Raw genomic sequence first — 19,730 nt, 5'->3', positions numbered from 1 at the left:
TATGTATATGTATATATATGTTAATATATATATATATATATATACAGAAGCGTATATATGTTTGATATCGAGAGAACGGTGTTAGAGAAAAGGAGTGAGGCGTAAGAGACGTATACACGGAGGACATTTCACACTTGCACACGTCTGGTACGCGCTTGCGAGCCTTTCGCTTTATAAAACATTACGTGCCCAGGTATTACACGGGAAAAGACGAGTCAGTGTGTGCCCCGGACGTTCCGAGATACACGACGGATCGACTTTTCTCGAACGTCGTTGTTTTTGTGGCCCGTGCTTGCGAGGGATTTCACGTTTTCACGACACGTGCAAGACAAAGCTGTGAAATCGAATAAAGAAGACGGAGAAAGAGCGAGAGAGAGAAGTGTCTACATCTCGTGGCGCCCCGTTGTGTTTTTCTACGGAAAGCTGAGCTCAAGAACCTGCCGTCGTGAACTTTCCGAATGGAAAGAAAGAGGGATTTACGCGACCATGATAAATAATATAAAATCCTTCTCGGGCGGCTCGTGATACAGAATCGGCGAAATTCAACGAAGAGGCGAGGGAGGACCTTGAATGGACCGACACCGATGGATGGACAAGTTTTATCCCAATCGAACCGGTTAGTGTAATAATTTTGTGTTTATCGTTCGACATTTTTCCTCGCTACTGTTACGTGTGAATTTTTTTTTGATCGTAAGCACGGGATTGCGCGTGTGTCTGTGACATGGCTGCGGGTGTACGTTGTTTCGTGCAATAATAAGAAAGTGGGGTCTCCGCGTTCCGTTTTTATTAACTTGTCGGACGGTCCACTGCTTTGAGAGTCAAGTTCGTCGCGCTTCGCTGTACGCGCCGTGTCTGGCGGTCGCGCGCGCGCATACTTGCTCGCGCTTTCGGTCGCGCTACGCGACAAGCTTTCTATTCGAAGCGAGATGAAACGTTTCCTCTTCGTGTTATCGAGAACCATTGCTAAGGGTTAACATCGAATTAACCGACGGTTGCATCGTTCCTTCTGCGAGACTATCGACGGATCCTTGAACGTTTCGTTCGAACGCGCACGAGTACGGCTACTCGTGGCGAAAGATGTATTCGATTCGATTATTCGTGGTTTCATAACCTTAAAGATCGAGGTCGAAGGAGACGATAGAAAAATTAGGCGTTAAAAGATGGGAGAAGCAATCGAGTAAATGAATTCTTTGATATATTTATTTTATTTTCTTTTTATCCGTGACGTCTTTACATAGAATTAACTCGAATAATTGTATCGAGAGGTTAAGCCTGTAGAAAACTTGTTTCTCTTTTCATCGTGCGACGATAGCAGACGAGAAAGCGAAACAAAGTCGGTGATAGGAATAATAATGAAAAATAAGAGTACTTTATCACGGGTATTTCAATCGTTTAATAGAATTTTTCGTTCACGTGCGACACGTAACAATCGCGAGTGACAGAGATGAACGATAAATTGGATACACAGCGAGAACGTTGTTTCGATGTTTACCGTTTTTACGCATTAATACGATTCTTAATCTTTATGTAAAAGAACTTTATCGCGCGAATATTTCGCTACTGTTCCCCGCGAATATATTTTCGCGTGTTTATCTCGAGCTGTCAGCTTAACCCTTTCGTCCTGAAATTCTCGAAGACTCGAAAGATAGGATATTTTTATATTCGTATCAAGTGGCAAATAATAAATTGATGAAAATAATTGAACATTTTAAACGTTTGAGAATTGTTATCGTGTTGTTTCCACTGCAAATATGTATTTTGCATTGCATAGTTCTTATCGTGACGAAGTTATATAGATTTCGAAGCTTCGGTTACAGTAACACTTGTCGCTGTATCGTAATGGCATTTAAAGTGAAACGAATTTTTCAAGACCGAAGGAAACGGATGCGTATTCATTGATTCGAAGATATAGATGGCAGTAACAGTTTGTTAAATTATTCAAAATGCTTAGCCATATGGTTACAGTGGGAATGAAAGGGTTAAGCGTCGTCGACGATATCGATCAACTTTTCCTAAACGTGCCTCGGTCTACATATGTTTGGAAGCAGAATGGGGTGTGGACATGCGCGTATACGGAGCATTGTATTAGTAGTGCGTCAAGTGCGACGCCATGTGATGCGCGAGATTATGATACAGCAATAAACGGTCCTCGGCTCGACCAATATTTCCCGCTTGTAAAAGATTTTCGAATTAACGCCATTAAGTATATAATCCGCTTATTATCTGGAACGGTAAAAATAGATGACGATAACTCCGTGAAACGGGACATTCGGCTGTCGCACGATATTGAACTTGGTCACACCTATACGTCGAAGAATCGATAAAAATACCCCCGGTTTCGTTTCGGACGCGGTCATTATATATCTGTACTTTTTGGGATTGTTAGTGTCGCATTAGAACGACAGGAGGACGACGAACATAATAAAAATCGAATAGTATTAATTTTTCACGAGCGCGAATTTTACAGATGATGATTTTATTTCATCGGTCTCACTTTCTATGTTATCCGCGGATGCATTGTAAAAATATCGAAAAGTCGTACATGTGGGGATAATTGTACCTACGGTAGCGTTTCCTTTAAATTGCTTGTATTACATTATTCTCGTTGGAAATTCACATTAAGGCGTCTGGCCACTCTGAGCGCTCGCCAGAGGGATGCTATTCTTAGCAAAAAAATTAATCAAGTAATCGCAAAAACCCAATTGCTACTCTCTTGCGACAAACTCCAGAAACAATCTAATATTTTTTTTTTCTTCTTTTTCACATGCAACCTAAAGTATATAATGATGGGACAGCCCACGCGCGTTTCGTGCCGAAGGCCTTCGCCAAAATTTTCGAACCGCCGCCGTTTTTTTTTTTGTTATCTCAAAAAATTTGTCATGTGTTCATAAAACCGTTCTTTAGTATGTGTCAAAACATAAAAATATTTTTTTCTATATTTTCGCATTTATGAATTTTTTTAAGAATTAGTACCCATCTGGCGAACGCTCAGGGTGGCTGGCGCCTTAATAATAAATTAAAGAATACTAGGATAATGCGTTTTGTCTTCTGCTATTGACATAGTATGAGAGATCTCGGCACACGCTGTTCGAGAGGTTAGAAAACGCGCGTTCAAATACAAACGGTACTGTAGTTTGTCTGAAAATAATTGATTTGTATTACTTTATGATACAATATAAATATAATAGATATAATAACGATTAAAAATCAATGTTTAACATAATTTGTTTTTTATTTTGATGTAAAATTGCGAACAATTGTAATATTTGAAATACTACGCCAGATCTACTACTACGTGAATCAAGCGCCAATAGTAACTCTATATTGACTTACAGCGTAACTGTAGAGCCTCCTTAAAAGTAATATTTCGTTTTCACTCGTTGCTCGTTACATCGTTCGCTAATAACGTTTTAATTGTCAGGATTCACAAGGTTACGAAGCTCTCCCCGAGACCCCGCAAAACGGAAGCTTGCCGAAGAGGACGAAACAAGCTTCCGGAGTTGGACCGCAACGAAACGATCCTCGAGGGAGATAATAATTCGTCGACGTTTGCGAGGAAGACGTCTTTTCCTTGGTAACTCCGGAAGAATTGCCTGTCGCTGAATATTTACAAGGGACTCCGCGTTTGGAAAGGGAATAGAAAACCGATCGTTCCCGGCCAGTGACAGCGACGGCTTAAACGAGAAAAAGGGAAACGACAGGGACGCTTAAGGTTTCTATTCTTCGCCGGTAGATTACGCGTACGGCACGAGAAAAAGAGACGACACGGGAACGTCTTGGCTTGGACGCGAGTAGTGTGAACGAGTGGGTGAGAAAGTAACGTCGAAAAGTGAACACGATGTTCGACGATGGTGAGAAGGAAATGAAGGTGACGGTGCTCGGTCGATAAGAAGAGTTACGCGTAGTGCCAAGAAAGTAAATAGAGAGAGAGAGAGAAGAAAAAAAGTGTACTCGGTTGGGGGATATTTTCGCGGCAGTGATCCCGGTCGACAGTGTCGTGAATATTTCAATGACAGAACCGAATGTCGGTAAACACAGTGGAAGGGTACGGCTAGGACAATGCGATTAAGAACACGCGTTCAGTGTGTGAGCGTCGCTCGAGGAAAGGAAACTATTCGTCTTCGCTGATCTCGCGTTTGGTGACTTCGTACGAAATATTATTTTTGTGTTTCCTTTTATTTTACTTTCTTCCTCTCTCCCTCCCTCCCTGCCTACCACCTCTACCCGCGCGTGTTTCGTTTTCCGGACTCGCGAATCGAGGAACTCGAATCCCGAATCGCGCGGTTGTACACGAAATCGTCGGTACGAATATTCCCGCGCATTGACGGATTGAGGAAGTGTCGAGTGGTGATACATCAGTGGTGCGTTTCATTCGTCGTCGAGTGGTGAATATCGCGCGTTGTTAGCGGTGCGAGGGTATGGTGAAGGGTGGTGGTGGTGGTGGTGGTGGTGGCAGATCGCGTGACAAGAAAACGTTCGTCTGTGACTCTTTAAACCATTACCACGGATCTCCCCCGGCATTTTGACTCCGCAGCCATCCTCGATGAGAGGAGGCACATGTCCATTGCTGCTGCTGAAAATGCAGGGTGAGTACTCCTTCTCTCGATTTTCGCCTTTGCTCTTGTTTGTCATTCTATCGAACTAGGGATGTTCGATTCCGATTCGATTCTTTAGAAAATCGATTCTTTGGCATTTGATTTGGTAATTATAGAGAGAACAGGTACATCCTCACCGATTTCGATGATTTTTAAATATGTTGTAGAAATCAATCTTTTGAACAACTTTTTCCTATACGTATAACCGTCGCTCGGCCTCAGTTTCCGAGATATTTAGGAGGTATCGATTCTCTCATTCCGATTCAAGAATCGATTCCTTTCCGGTGAATCGAACATCCCTATATCGAACGAACGCGTTTACTCGTTTCGACCGATGGTCCTTTTTTATTTTTAATTTTCTTACCGACGCGTCGATGGCGCACGTGTCGTCAAAATGGCCACATTCCGCCGCGAATATTTACCAACGGATATTACCTTTTACTCGTCATCTATTGTTCGAACGAAACTTTGCCCACATCTGGTATTTATAGAGTTTGCACGTGTTCCACGCTGCGGGAGTTAATATGTAAAGTAAATGGAACTGTTACTATAGTTGCTTAGCACAATTAACCTCTTAAGTGAGGAATTACGCGGGCGAAAGTTTTATACTCGGTTCCTTCAGGCTCCCGTCAGTCGCCATTGTCTGTTTCTACGGTATGTTACGGTTTCGGGCATTTTTCGTGATTCGAATGACTCTTAAGAGGGGAGTCTGGCCCAGCTGATGTATTTTTCTAATGCATATAACTTCCAGATATAATTAATTTTTGTTATTGAAACTTTTATATATATATATATAAAGGAACTTTCAAAGAAGAAAATTTGACAGTGTAGATTTAATTTGAATGTATACATATATACAGGGTGTCCCAGGCTTAGTGATACAGCGCTTTAACTTGAAAACTATCGTTCGAATGAAAAATTTCAAATATGGAAATTGCATGGTAAAGTGGGGCTCGTGTTTCAGCGAGAAGGAATTTTTGTTAACTTTGTTATTTAACGAGATATGATGGTCAAGTTTCGTTTTTCAATTGGAACTATATATTTTTTTTCTACCATGCGATAGTAGTTTCCAAGATAAATTCATTAGCCTTTAATGTATTTACCCTATTTTTATTAGTTTTGAAGATAGACGGCTTCAAAGTTTGCTAATTTTCAAGGAAAAATCTCGGCGGTTCCATTGATGCAGTAAGCACCATGCGGTTCTTAAAATCGATATACGGAGGGTCTCGCTTGAGATTCTTCCCATTTTCCTCCGTATCGATTTTAAGAACCGCATGGTGCTTACCGCATCAATGGGACCGCTCGGGGCCGAACCGAGTCTTTTCCTTGAAAATTAGCAAACTTTGAAGCGTTATAGCTTCAAAACTAATAAAAATCGGGTGAATACATTAAAGGTTAATGAATTTATCTTGGAAACTACTATCGCATGGTAGAAGAAAAATATATAGTTCCAATTGAAAAACGAAACTTGACCATCATATCTCGTTACATAACAAAGTTAACAAAAATTCCTTTTCGCTGGAACATGAACCCCACTTTATCATGCAATTTCCATATTTGAAATGTTGCATTCGAGCGATAGTTTTGGAGTTAGAGCGCTGTATCACTAAAGCTGGGACACCCTGTAGATATAGTAGTCGCAAGGAAAGAATTCGATGAAAACTGTGGGATACGTAGAGCCCTGGGAAAACATCTGATAGGTAAAATCAGAAAATTTGTTTCTTTAGTAGGTACGTAAAATGCGTACGAACCTTAATTTGCAAGAAAAAATTGATAATTGGAAAAATGACGGCATAAACATGAAAACGAACGATACATGTCGGCCGTTACTTTGCAATAACTTTATGCTATAATAATAATTCATTAAGAGCCGAGGTTCATGAGCATATAAACTTAATTACCTTCAATTAAAATTTGATGAGCTATGCGTCCCACCGTTTTGACCGAATCCTTTCCTTGCGACTACTATATCTATACATATGTATACATTCAAATGAAATGTACACTGTCAAATTTTCTTCTTTTAACGTCCCTTTATATGTAAAAAAAAGTTTCAATAACAAACATTAATTATATCTGGAAGTTAGATGCATTAGAAAAATACATTAGCTGGACCAGATTCCCCCCTTAATAATCCCCTCAATAATAATAAATACGAAATGTGGTTACTACGTCTTTGTTTTTATTCCATTTTCTCCGTACAATGGATCGGGAATATTTTGATAACCGTCGCACGAATTTTTTAATCGTCACGTTGGGCGGTACAGTGGTTGGCGTTGAATGTAGGTCACTCACAGAAGAGTACATATCGTAATGTTTCACTTGCATCTACAATGATATCTGTGGGACTGAGTTGAGAGAGAGAGAGGGCAGGGAGGGTTCCTGAGGTCATCGTAGAATAAAAACGATATACATGCTTCTTACATGTGTCAGGTTAAATTAATGGACTGACTAAAGGGATTTGGTGCTCGGTTGCTTTGAAGTGTGTCTTGATTCGTGCTCACATGTCTGATGCATTCGGGAGCAATTTGGAATTTTACTTTTATTCCCTGGACGCTCCATTACTATTTTTCTCCGTGAAACTAATTAATTTTACACGCGTACATGTTTTTTTTTCATACATCGGGTAGAAATGAATTCTGTGGCTTTATTTACACGTGGATTGTTTCAACATTTAGTTTTCCAATTAACTTGAAAGTTGCAACGGTTTTTCTTTATAAATAAATGATACATTTACCTTAGAAACAGAATTAATTTCTACACCTAATACTATTGTAATACATTTAAAGGAACGAGAGGTATGCGCATACTTATCGGTTCTTATTTCGAATTAAGTCAGACATTTCAAGAATTATATAGGTCAAACGTATAATATATGGTTAAAATTTAAATTTTAGGAATCGTTGAATAATCGTTGCAAAAGAAATGCACGCGAATCACTTTCAATAATTCCGCCGTGATATTATCGGGTTAACGCTGTGCTCTTTATCTTCCATGCTTTTAAAAGCTCTAGTGCACGATATTGATCTCCAAGCTATGGTATTTCGCGATAAAGAACTTGAAAAGTGACGCAAACTGAGACAGGAAAAAAAGTAGCCTCTCTCTCTCTCTCTCTCTCTCTCTCTCTTTAAACTATAAACGTGACTCGCGTTACGCTGGCTTATCATTTATGGTAATTTGATATTCTTAATCTGAATTCCGATAAACGTTTACCAAACTCGGTTGTTTATCTCTGCGTTAGGTCTATTAAACAATTTAATAGAACGATGGTAATAGAATTCCAGGGAATGTTTCATTGTAAATATGTATATAAATGAACTTTACGCGTGTATATATTTAGAATGAAAGATTTATTTGGTAACATCAATCCTATCGTTTAATTTCTACTGGCGTATATATTCGGTATATGTCGCGCGAAATTTTTTAAGACCTCATGCTCCATCCGCGTGCACCGAAATACAAAATTACATTCTCACAGGGAATGAGCAAAGGATAAGGGACGGTGCATCATCCGTCGTTATGTTTGAGTTAAAAAATTTAAGAGCTCTCCCTTTGAGAGGTTGAATTGTGCCGACACCTGCTGCCCCCTTTTTTTAATTTTTTACCGACGGAAACCTTTTGCATCCAACCTCTTCCAGCTTCCACTGAACCTATCTCGATCCGCCTACCTGAGAATGCCTCCTTCGTATCCCGAGAGCGCCTTCCGCATACACGCTCAGGGGTGTACGCTGCCTAAAACTATCTCGTTGCTTGTTTGTCGTACATCGCGGCTCTATCAATATTAATACTTTCTCCGGCGGTGTTTGTACAGGAAGTAGGTTCACTATTAATAATCGGGGCAATAATCGAGGTGATTTACATAATTTTTCCTTCCATTTTTCCACGCGATAAATAGAAGGAATATGCCGACAAGTGATCGTATAAAATTGACGTTATCGTTAAGAAACACGACTCAACGGGACACAGCTATCGTTATAGCGTGAAAACGATAGTAGCATTTTTAGACACTATTAGACAACCCGTTCGATAAGAAAGTTGCGTAATGATACATATTCCCTAGCTTTGTACTGTCGTTTCGTGCTACCGATACACAGTGCGCTTGCGTAACAGCCGACGGGACTAATTCGAAACAGATGACACGAAACGTCAATGTATTCTCGCGTAAAAGTCTACGTACGATGTCGTATATATCTTCGCCAACTTTGAGCGGATCGACTTGAAATTTTCAGGCAATTGCTTCTGCCATCCTACATCTTAACACTTTATCTACCGGGCTATTTAAAAGCAGACTTTAACTAGCTGGTTATTGTTTCTCGCTTCAGTCATGTAGCTATTCGTGTTTATTTTGTGTGCGACCCTTAACGGGCCACACAAGGAACTTCCCGATTTCCGATTACAGCGCCATCTATCGCGAATAAAAAAAATGTTTGAAACTAGTGTTTCGAAAAGGTCTCATAGCCAGCTTTCACAGTGCATGATAAAAAATGAGGTGTTCCGTTAAAAAAATCATGTTGACCTTGACGTGACTTTGACCGGTCCTTTGAAGGTCAAACGGACACGATCGTTCAATAGAATTTTTGAAATACTAAAACATTTCTCTAAACCATTTTTCCCACAAATGTTCCATTTTGGAAATATTTGACTGTTTCCATACTTTTAGAGCACCCTGTATGTATATATACATGTATTATATACGTATAAATATAATAATAATAATAATATATGTATATATATTATTTATTTCCGTTTAGTTATTCGCTCATAAATTTGTATTCTCCCATCTAGATTGCGTTATTGAGTTAAGTTTTCTTAAAAAAACTAAAAAATCACTGGACCGAGTTAGAACAAAATCCAATCAGCTCTAAGTCAGATTGATACACATCGATTGCATCGTCGATCATTTTGATCTCGCTATTAGTTCTTTTAGAAAACGTTAACGAAAAATTTGTTTACATACGTACATACATACGCGCGCGCGAACAATTTGTTAACAATAGGCTAAAATTACTGCAATGACCTTGAAACATGGAGATCTGCTAAAAAATCGATTTTTCATTTTAGGGGCAAATACAATAACTTCCCTATAAATCGGGAAGTTAAATAAAAAAAAAGAATTTTCTACAGTAGCATATGCCAATCTAGCCTGTACAACAATAAGTCCTCCGTACTGTTACTAGTTACATCGAAAGCCAAGTCTGTTACCAACCACTGAACACTGTTCGTAGACAACCATCGACACATTAAATAAATTCGAATAACCAAATACTGCGATTAAAAAGCTTATAAATAGGCTCCCGGTAAATAAAGTGTTAAGAAATCGGTAACAAAAAAGAAAACACGATTTTTCACGAAATATCAAGATAATTCGGCCGGGCATACCCTCTCGTTGATCGAAAGTAGAAATTTTTCGGTTTCATGGAATCGTTCATGGGTCGTGTAGCCTCTCGAGAGTGGTCGTTTCTATCTGATTAAGGATGCGTTTAGGTAATAAGCTTTATGCGTGGCTCGTAATCCCCCCTTCCGCCCCGCCCCGCCCCCTGGCGATATGTTTTATTAGCTCGTAAATAAAGCCTTAGAGACACCGGTAACGGCTACGTGGAACAGTACATTCGAAAATAACAGCCTCCGGAGCGAATTCCTTGACTCGCTTTCAGGCTCGCCGAACGAAGGATAAACGAGCACGGCCGGGCAAGCCTCTCTCGCGTGTCTCCGACGTATCAATTCTCTCGTATTAAACGAGATGCAATACGCGTATCGAAAAACAAGACGTATCCACGGGTCGTCGAGGAAATTGTAGAGGCACGCGAAACATAAGATAGAACGCGGACAAGCGCGGCACGTCGTCCGACGGTCGAAGCCGATCGCGGTGAGAGTCGCGTGCGAGCCACATGTAGCGAAATAGAAACTTGGCTCGGTGTTGCGTGGGCGTGCGGATCGGTGCAACTACGGCTATATAACTGATTCATCATCTGACGAGGACGATGTATCCATCCATCGCTGGCCATTACCGGTCTACGTGAACGGGCCGAGTAATTAAATCTACGCCGTTCATCAGTGGCCCCGGTACTACGGAACGAAGCCAGAACAGGAATTAGAGTAGGGCTGTTGCTATTCGAATAACTTAACCCGTTCGCGCAACAATTTATTTTAACCACCTGGCTCTTGGAATAAGGATATTAGAGGCTAGACGGAATTAGGTTCGGTAATTGCTGGAGCTTTCGGATATTTTTGTCTACGTTGGAATAACGCGTGGTTTATTGACGGTTCAAGTATGTCCTTATTATCTGTTGAAGTGGTCAGATTGATAACGCTCTTAATAAGAGTGGAATACCACGCTTCGAGGTAAAACCAGTTGTCTACAGGGTGTCCCAGTCTTAGTGATACAGCGCTCTAACTTGAAAACTATCGCTCGAATGCAAAATTTCAAATATGGAAATTGCATGGTAAAGTGGGGCTCGTGTTTCAGCGAGAAGGAATTTTTGTTAACTTTGTTATTTAACGAGATATGATGGTCAAGTTTCGTTTTTCAATTGGAACTATATATTTTTTTTCTACCATGCGATAGTAGTTTCCAAGATAAATTCATTAACCTTTAATGTATTCACCCGATTTTTATTAGTTTTCAAGCTATAACGCTTCAAAGTTTGCTAATTTTCAAGGAAAAGACTCGGTTCGGCCCCGAGCGGTCCCATTGATGCAATATAAGCACCATGGGGTTCTTGAAATGGATACGGAAGGTCTCGCTTGCGATTCCAGGCCCAAGGATGGAAAACGGGAAAAGTATTGACCGCTACTGACGCATTACTTGTACCGCCGAAAATGTTCTATGTAGGTAATCGCTAGTATAGTCGAATATTCCGCAAACGTTGTGTTTGTACATATACTCGAAGGTGAACCCGAGCCCTTGGTCAATGACAATCTCGCAATGCTCGCTCGGACCTACGACGACTATAACGTATAATTTCCCGGAACGATGACGAGAATTTTCGAGCCACGATCGCCGGTCTCGGTTGTAAATCAGTATGGGAGGATAGAAATCGTTAATCGCTTGGTCGTTTCGTAGTCGCGCGTGTCACGATCGTCGTTCGTGCGTTTTGTCGGGGGTGTAATTCTTGAGCGTAGAGCGGAGGAACGCGGAAACGGCTAGAGAGCCTCGGCGAAGGAATCGATCGAGGTGACGATCGATAAGCTTAGATTCCTAGATACAAAGTGGTGATAGCGCGCAACCGAGAGACCCCGGAGGAAAAAGGTCGAGGAGAGAGAAGAAAAAAAAAAACGAGCCAGGCGAAATCGGCTCGATGTCTGCCGAATAGCGAGTAGCGTGCAAGCGTGTCACGTGGTCGGTGCCGAGGAGAACCGAGGGCCGAGCCGAGGTTAGCCGAGCTTAGCCGAACCGCGCCGCACCGCGTCGCGCCAGCTCGGGGATATAGATCCTCCGGTGCGCGATGCGGCGTTGCCAAGTCACCGCTACGGAGCCGGCCGGCTTCTCGACCAGCCAACTCTTTCGTTCGTTCGTTTGTTCGCTTCTTTGCGAGTCGACCCATCGACTATCCCATCCATGCCTCTACGGGAAAAATAGTGTTGTTGCCTTGGCTTTCTTTCCTCGGTTGACTCACGCTCCGACCGCGTTTCCATTCGCGAAAATACTTTTAATTTTGCGCTCGAAGCCGTCGAATTATCCGTCTCGAGAAAACAAAGCGAGACCACGACGTCGCTCGGACCACACCGATGATGTAATTCCTTTGTTTCGGTTCGATTCCAACGTTTTCCTCTTATCGAAAAACTTTACGAAACGCATCGACCCGATTACGTAAGACGCGGATTTTTATCAACCGATCGATTAACGCACGCCAGAGGTGGCCAATATATTTATCGGATAACAGACAGACGAATAAGAACAGTTTATTTAGGTAAGCTTCCATTTGTTCGACTTGTAACGAATACAAAACGTTGCTAGAAACAAGAATTTTTACCATCTTTGGCCCTCGCGTTGAAACGTTGTTTCGAGCGTCGTACGATACCTTTAAAAGTGTTTTATAGCTTGTTTGTTTCGCCGTATTTTTATTTCTACCTTAAAAGGCAGCGTTTTAGTAATTTAAACGCGGATGAAGAGACCCAGCAACGGCACGTCTCTCTAAGCACACGGTAAAAATAGCACGGTGTAAAATACACCGTTATGCATCCTGTATATACATATACATATATATATATATTTATTATGCGTAAACTTACACAACGCGTCATTAGTATACGCAATCATTTGTTGCATAACACGTAATGAATTAGCAATTATTTCCAGAGAAAAAGACACTTTACACTGCGTGGTAATCTGTATAAATGGCAGGTACCGTTTTCTCGGATAACATGATACTAATTAATTTAGACCTGCGAAGGCACCGATGACCTCGGGACTACCTCGCTACTTTCGAATATTTTTACGTAATTTCGTCTTCGGAACCCGTGGCCGGTATTTAGAACGCACCGTTATCACGAACAGTGCCCGTCTGTTTCTCGGAGTCCCTCTGGATTCGAATTTACGGCGCGTTTAGCTTTGAGAATCCGCCGCCCTCCCCCCCATCCCTCCCGGCGGGGCGGGGGGGTGTCTCGTCGACACTCGAAAATAACCTAAACAACGTTTTCGCGAGAAATTTCTAGTTCGGTCTGATCGTAAAGTGAAAACATCGATCAACTTAATTGGAAAGTACGCTCGTCTTCGTGTTTTCGTTTCTCGTTTAGTCGGTTTCATTGAATTGCTACTTTAATTGGTCGAGAAGTTTGCTTCTTTGTACGTAGATACACGGTGTACCGTAGCGTGTGTGCGCACGAGTTACGAGATTATGCGAGTTTCTTCACGTGGAAAACTCTCAAATCGTCGCCGTTGTCGGCAGAGTGTGACACGGAATTGCGACGTTGCCAATGTTTGCAGTCACTCAAGGGCAGTTCACACCGTGTCACTGTTACCTGAACGAGTAATCGCATTAATCTTGTCATGCGCAGTATCGACGCTGCGTTTCTCCGCGTATCGAAAACAATTACGGTTACGTTCGCGGCTCATTTAAATAATCTAATCGTTTCAACGTCGAATCGATAACGATATCGTTGTTAGATAATCGTTGAAAAATGACGGATCGTTTTATAATACGGACACAATAGGTGCGAGAGAATTCGTGATGTTCTCTAAATAAAAACCGAGCAAACGAATCAAGTATTTCGAGCGGCGCGTTAAAGGGCGAAAAATCAATGAGTCACGAGTAACAATAAAACCAGGGCAATTTATTTCGCGAGGCAGGAATGTTTGAAGGAACGAGCTTTTTAAACGGAATGATTTAATCTAAAATTAGCGGTGATTTATGCGCGTTGGATATGAATCATTTAGGATGGATTTAGGGCTTTAGGATCGAGGACCGTCGTACACGCCGATCTAATTTCTAATCTCCTTCCTCGCTTCTGAAAATAGTAATATCACATGGAATAGTCTAAGATAGTCGAGCCTAGAGAGAACCGCCACTTGTAATACTGCAACAGTTATGCGTTAGGTGTAGAGATTAATTCTGTCCCTCTATATTCGATCCTTTATAATTATTACGATAATTGCTGATCTTTGTTCAGTAGCACTCTGATCGAAATAGGGATAGAATATCGATAATAGCAATTCGCAGGTTTCTTTTTTCACCAAGAGTCGGACATCGACGCCGACTTGATAAGCATTGTATTTTGCGCCAGTTTTCGGTACGAAACTCGATACAATAGTTGCTCGCGATATCTTTTTCCTTTCGTTTTCTGTATCGAGTTCCAGGCATCCGGATTATAGCGTATCGAGTTTAATCAGTTCTAGTCACGTGGATTCAAAACTTGAGATTTCAATAGTGCTACGAAGCATAGCAGGGACTCCCGTATCCGAACTAATATGGGAGACAAAAGTGGCCGGATAGCGGAATTTTCAGATAATAGAACGATTACTTTCTTTCGCATTAAATATCATTTATTCAAGTATTAGGTTGTCCCGAAAGTTTCTTTCGCGAGTTGCGCTCGATTATTTTATGTGGTCGTGTTTATATAAATAGACAATCTAATTTCATAGATACAGTCAGCGTAATAAGTATTCGTACAGGAACTATTTATTTTAAATGGGTTGCTGTATGAATACTTCTTACGCTAACTGTATTCATGTTGTAGCAGTAACGGAGCAAAATGAATCGTGCACAATTCAGTAATGTAACATAAAACATAAACTATTGTGCATGTATTACTTATTAATAAAGCGAAAGAAACTTTCGGGACAACCTAATACAAAAGTCCCGCTGAGTTACATAAATTTTCCGTTGTAAGCAGCTGGGTAGAATTATTGTACATTCTCGTTGTGCCTCAAACCATACAAGTCCTTTTTAACAGACTTTGAAAAGGGTCCGTTGTATTTAATACGCTGTATTTAATAATTTAACTAAATTTATCAAGAGCTGGTGAGTAATAAAATAATTTTTAGAAAAAAATATATATAACCGACTTGGAAAAAATATTAAAACTGCATTAAAAAGTATGAAATAATTTCTAGTTAATTGATACGAATACTCGCCAGTTCTAGATATAATTGCTTGAAATTATGAAATAATTTCTATTTCCTTTATATCGAATTATGTTAAATAACTTTTTCGTAGTCTGTTAATAATGCAGTTTAAATAGAAATTGTTTCATACTTTTCAGTGCATTTTCTCATACTTTCAAGCAATTATATCTAGAGCTGGTGAGTATTCGTATAAATTAACTAGAAACTATTTCATACCTTTTAGTGAAATTTTAACATTTTTCCATGACGGTTGTAGTCTTTATCCAAAAATTATTTTATTCAAATTACACAAATGCTTCGACATGAGAAATCACGTTGTGCGGATAGCAGAACATGCGGATAATCGAACGTCCGTATATTACCGAATAAAAAATTGTCGTTGGAGAAATTTAAAAGAAATTATTTATTTCGCAGTGCTTTTATCGAAGTCGGTTAAATCTTTTTTTCTCGAGAAGTTTCTTATTAAGGTTCGAGTATCGGAAATTTTTCGGAATAGAGGTCACCGCTTTCGTCCGTGAATTTTCAATTTCTCCGAGAGAGTGGATTCTTCGCGCTTGATCGCGAAAAATCACGCGTCTCTCTTCTGCTTTATTTTCGCACCTACGTACAAAATCCCCAAAACCCGATTCACGAACGACGATAAAAGAAAGTAGATGTTCGCGTCTCTCGTTCGAGTTCATTCGCGATGCGATTACTTGATACAAGCGACGTTTGTTAACTGTTTATTTGAGGAAGTTCGGAAAGCCGGGAACAAAGGACTCGAAAGTTTCCAACTGAAATTTCACTGGGTAAAACTTGAACAACAGTTACAAACAAGGATCTGTTACACGTACTTCTTACTTCGTCAAACCCTGTTATAAATAGTTTGTTCCCCTTCGCGACCAGGGCCGTTCAAGGATACCTGGCGCCCTTAGGCTGCATTTCGTCAATGGCAATCTCTCTTTCAACGATGCAAATATCGTTGTAACGATGCAGAAGTAGGAAATTACAGAAAGAGTTAATATAATTCTATAGCGTCTGGAATTAATTCGACGGACGAAGAAACCGGAGAAAAGTCCCCTTTGGCTACCTAAGCAAATTTTCCTCGGTATCGTCCGGAGACCGTAATTATTTTTCAATGCCGCGTGTCCTGTTAACGGGGGCCAACCCGCCGCGTGGACAACACTTGTTACACAACAATAAAAGCGACAATAAGGTTACCTAAATTACGCCACTTTCACCGACGTCGCGGGACAGCCGACTATAATACGACATCGTGTACCGCTATGAAACACGCCAGTACACGTAACCGTGGACCGAGCATTCTGACCAGTTGCTCGTCTTAGCTCGTCGTGACATTAATTACCGACATCCATTTCCAGAAGCGGAGGAGAAAGCGATAATACCAGATTCGCGCGAGCAGCCTTTTGTTACGCTCGATTTTCCCGTTCGAGAAATATTCAACGTTTCGTTGCTCCTCGGGACATTTTTGACCCTTTGCACTCGAGGCCCTTTTTTTTCTGGTATATCTACCAGTAACTCGAATGTTAAGCTTAGATCGACTTGGAAGACGTAGCCGGATTCGTGATCGCAAACTATTTTATTTGATTTTTACTGATTATTTTCCACCAGTGTTCTGATTAAATCGTTACCGGCAACTAAACGCCTACAAGAGCGTTCTCGTTCTTCCAAATAAAAATTGCCACTTTTTAAGCGAGCAAACCATTTTCCCACGGTACTTTCAGCAACCAAATAATTTGAGATTTTACTGCAACTTTGACTAACCTTTACTGCACCGACAATCATTTTCTCGACACTTGGAGTTCCAAAGAAATGAAACTTAAACAAACGTTATTCTAGATTTACTGCGTAAAACCTAGTGGTGACCGAGAGTCAGCTCTCGAGTGCAAAGGGTTAACATCGTTTAAGTAGGAAGCAGGGAACGTTTATATCGCGCAGTTTTTCCACTCGATGAAATTATAGCGTTCGAATGGGCGGGTCTTCTCTTTTCTTAACACCTAGTGGAAACGCGGAATAACGTTGCACAATAATGACAACGCGGAGCAACGATTATTATTCGAGAGAATGCAGTTGCAGGAATTAAACGTTGACTCATTACGAGTACATACGCGGCGAAACGAAAGGAAAACGGACGCCGGATACCAGTTGTCTTTGCGCATAACCGCATCATATCTTTATTAACGTTCCTTCGTATTGCCCGTAAACGTATCAAGTGGAAATAAAACTTTTCTTCTCTTGTTTCCTTTCTCACAGTTCGTGACCGTCGGGCTCTCTCGAAAATCCGAACCGAAGACGGGGAGAAACCGCGCGTAAACGTGGAAAAATATTGCTTTCATTTATGAAAACACGTTCTATTAAAATGGGAAAACTAATGAGCATGGCGCGTCCGTAATACAACGTGTGTACATAATTGCTGGTACCTACGTCGGATCTTGTTTCTACGTGTTCTCTACGATGCGCTTTGCGAGTTAGGGATATATATTCGATGTGGAACACGATGAATATGTAACGCGTGTTTCTGTTTTCTCAGCCGATTTAAATCGTTCCAATTTAAACGGAATTAAAACAGTTGATGTTCGTGTAAACAGTGTTTGGAATTAAACGTATCATATTTTATTTAATTGGCCTTGTTCCGCGTTGCAAAAATGATGATTTATTTCACGAAACTGGAGTTTACTTAGTTTCAATTCGGTTGCATGAAGAGGTTCTATTAATCGTTGTTACATTAGTAATATTAATCTTCGTATTGAGTTTCGAAGGTCTAGAATTTGCCCGTCTTTTTAAAAAGCTTATCTCCCTTTTAGTTCTAAATTTTCTATGTTAAGTTTGACATCTTTCGTTGTTGTTGTTTTTTTTTTTCAAAAAACCAAACAGGACGACTTAAAAAAAAATTTTTGGGTGTTTTTCTCGACCTCGACTTTTATTTTTTATTTCGTTAACCAAGTACAATTTGGACAATCCGCCTTCGCTGTTTTGTAGATAAGGCGATTCTGCGTAAGAAAAGAATTTGTTCGGACTCGATAGGTAAACTATAGCCCGAGTAATTGCTACCGAAAGACCAAAAAGTACGATTTTTCAAGATCATGTGAACATTTCTTTTTTCGAAATTTTTTTTCGCCATTTCTAACTATTGAAAAATTATAAAATTAGCATCAACAGATCCGGAAAAGGTTAAATTTTGATACAAAAAAAAAATAAAAAAAAAATCGATTTTTTCCCCGAAGAATATGTAGCGCGTCCCTTTAAAGAGATAGACCGATAGTAATATTTTTTTATTTATTTCTCGAGGTACAATTCCAAAATTATTTCCTGGTATTGAACGTAACGAATCGAATAAGATCAAGACGACGAACAAGTTTTTTTGTTTATCCAACAATATTCGAAAGATGTATTCTTGAGAAATTGCAAGGAGAATCGATAAAAAAAAGACCCGAGGAGCGCTCGAGTCGGGCCGCGCGAGCACGATCACCGTTGTCAAACGTTACTTAACTCGCCTCGGTCTTGTTTGTTGGTTAATCCACGGTTACGCGTCAAATTATGTCGCGCTCGGCGTGCTTAAATATACCGAGACTCGCGTTTACGTACCGAAAGGCCCCCGGTCTTTTTGCGGCTTCGGGTTACTGTCATTCGCTCTTACGCTAATCAGATGTCTGTTATCTGCCGCGGGGCATCTGGGAATAGTAATTAATGCCGGCAGATCGTATCAAAAATCGGGAATTGCCGGCATGCAGACGGGGCGGGCCCCTTCCTTCGACAATGTAGTCGTAAAGCGAGCGCGGACGGAGCACTCGATTCCGTTTCCACGTTTTTCTCATCAACAGGTCTGACCGGCTGGAAATGGCCGAGCGCGCATCGGTTTCCTTAGTTTCGCGTGGATATCGATGGAAAAAGGGAGAGGCAGGAAAAACGCGAGGAGGAAGGAACGAGCCCGTGTAAGGGAAAAGTGGTGAAAAGAAGAAAACCATCGCTCGAGTGAATCGTTGCAGAAATTGTACACCGCGAAACTTTTTTCCCCTCCCTTCTAATTACATGTACCGGGCGTGCCCTTATAAACGGCGGGATTTATCGCAAAAAAAAAGAAAACGGTTGAAAACGTTGCCGTAAATGTGTGACCCATTTTTGCTTTGTTCGGGAGTCGAGAAGGCATTTTTGTGTTGAGGGCAACTTGCAACGTATCGCGAAAGTAGTCGAGCGCTTGCAGGCAAGCATTTCAATAGACAGGATGCGTCGATTAAACGAAACCTTTTTTTTTTTTTCAAAATGGCGCTGTTGCTGCGGGAACAGACTGCTCGCATTTGCCGAGTCCTGAAAGAAGTCCGGTAACGGATTGCGAGTGTTGCGCGACGTTTCTCGGAAATAGGAAGTGCGCGATGATTGTTAACGGCCGAAATGAATTATTTAAAATTAGCGGGTGATAGGGTTTATAGCCTGAATCAGTGAAATAGGCTCGTACGATTCGTGTTTAATCAAATGACAATCGAGCGAAGTTTTGTTAAAATCCTACATTAAATAAATCTACGGAACAGTAATCTGGGACAGTAAAGTCTCTATGAATGCACAAGTCTCGGGAC

At 40.8% G+C, this 19,730-nt stretch overlaps 1 protein-coding gene across 12 annotated transcripts in view; it reads left to right on the top strand.

Annotated features, from left to right (window-relative positions):
- The first annotated feature begins 105 nt into the window (after nucleotides 1-105).
- Nucleotides 106-19,730, top strand: part of LOC128877508 (putative uncharacterized protein DDB_G0291608) — a 143,763-nt gene continuing 124,138 nt past the window's right edge. For all 12 annotated transcript variants that reach the window (XM_054124867.1, XM_054124866.1, XM_054124852.1 and 9 more), the window contains exons 1-2: nucleotides 106-616; nucleotides 3,422-4,586. In XM_054124867.1, coding sequence (XP_053980842.1) covers nucleotides 4,558-4,586 — 29 coding nt within the window. In that variant the 5' untranslated portion in view covers nucleotides 106-616; nucleotides 3,422-4,557. The remainder of the gene's footprint in view (nucleotides 617-3,421; nucleotides 4,587-19,730) is intronic.

The sequence above is a fragment of the Hylaeus volcanicus genome, chromosome 5, assembly GCF_026283585.1.
Source record: "Hylaeus volcanicus isolate JK05 chromosome 5, UHH_iyHylVolc1.0_haploid, whole genome shotgun sequence".
NCBI lineage: Eukaryota > Metazoa > Arthropoda > Insecta > Hymenoptera > Colletidae > Hylaeus > Hylaeus volcanicus.
The sequence above is the reverse complement of the archived record's forward strand: the minus strand, read 5'-3'. Positions and strand labels throughout refer to the sequence as shown.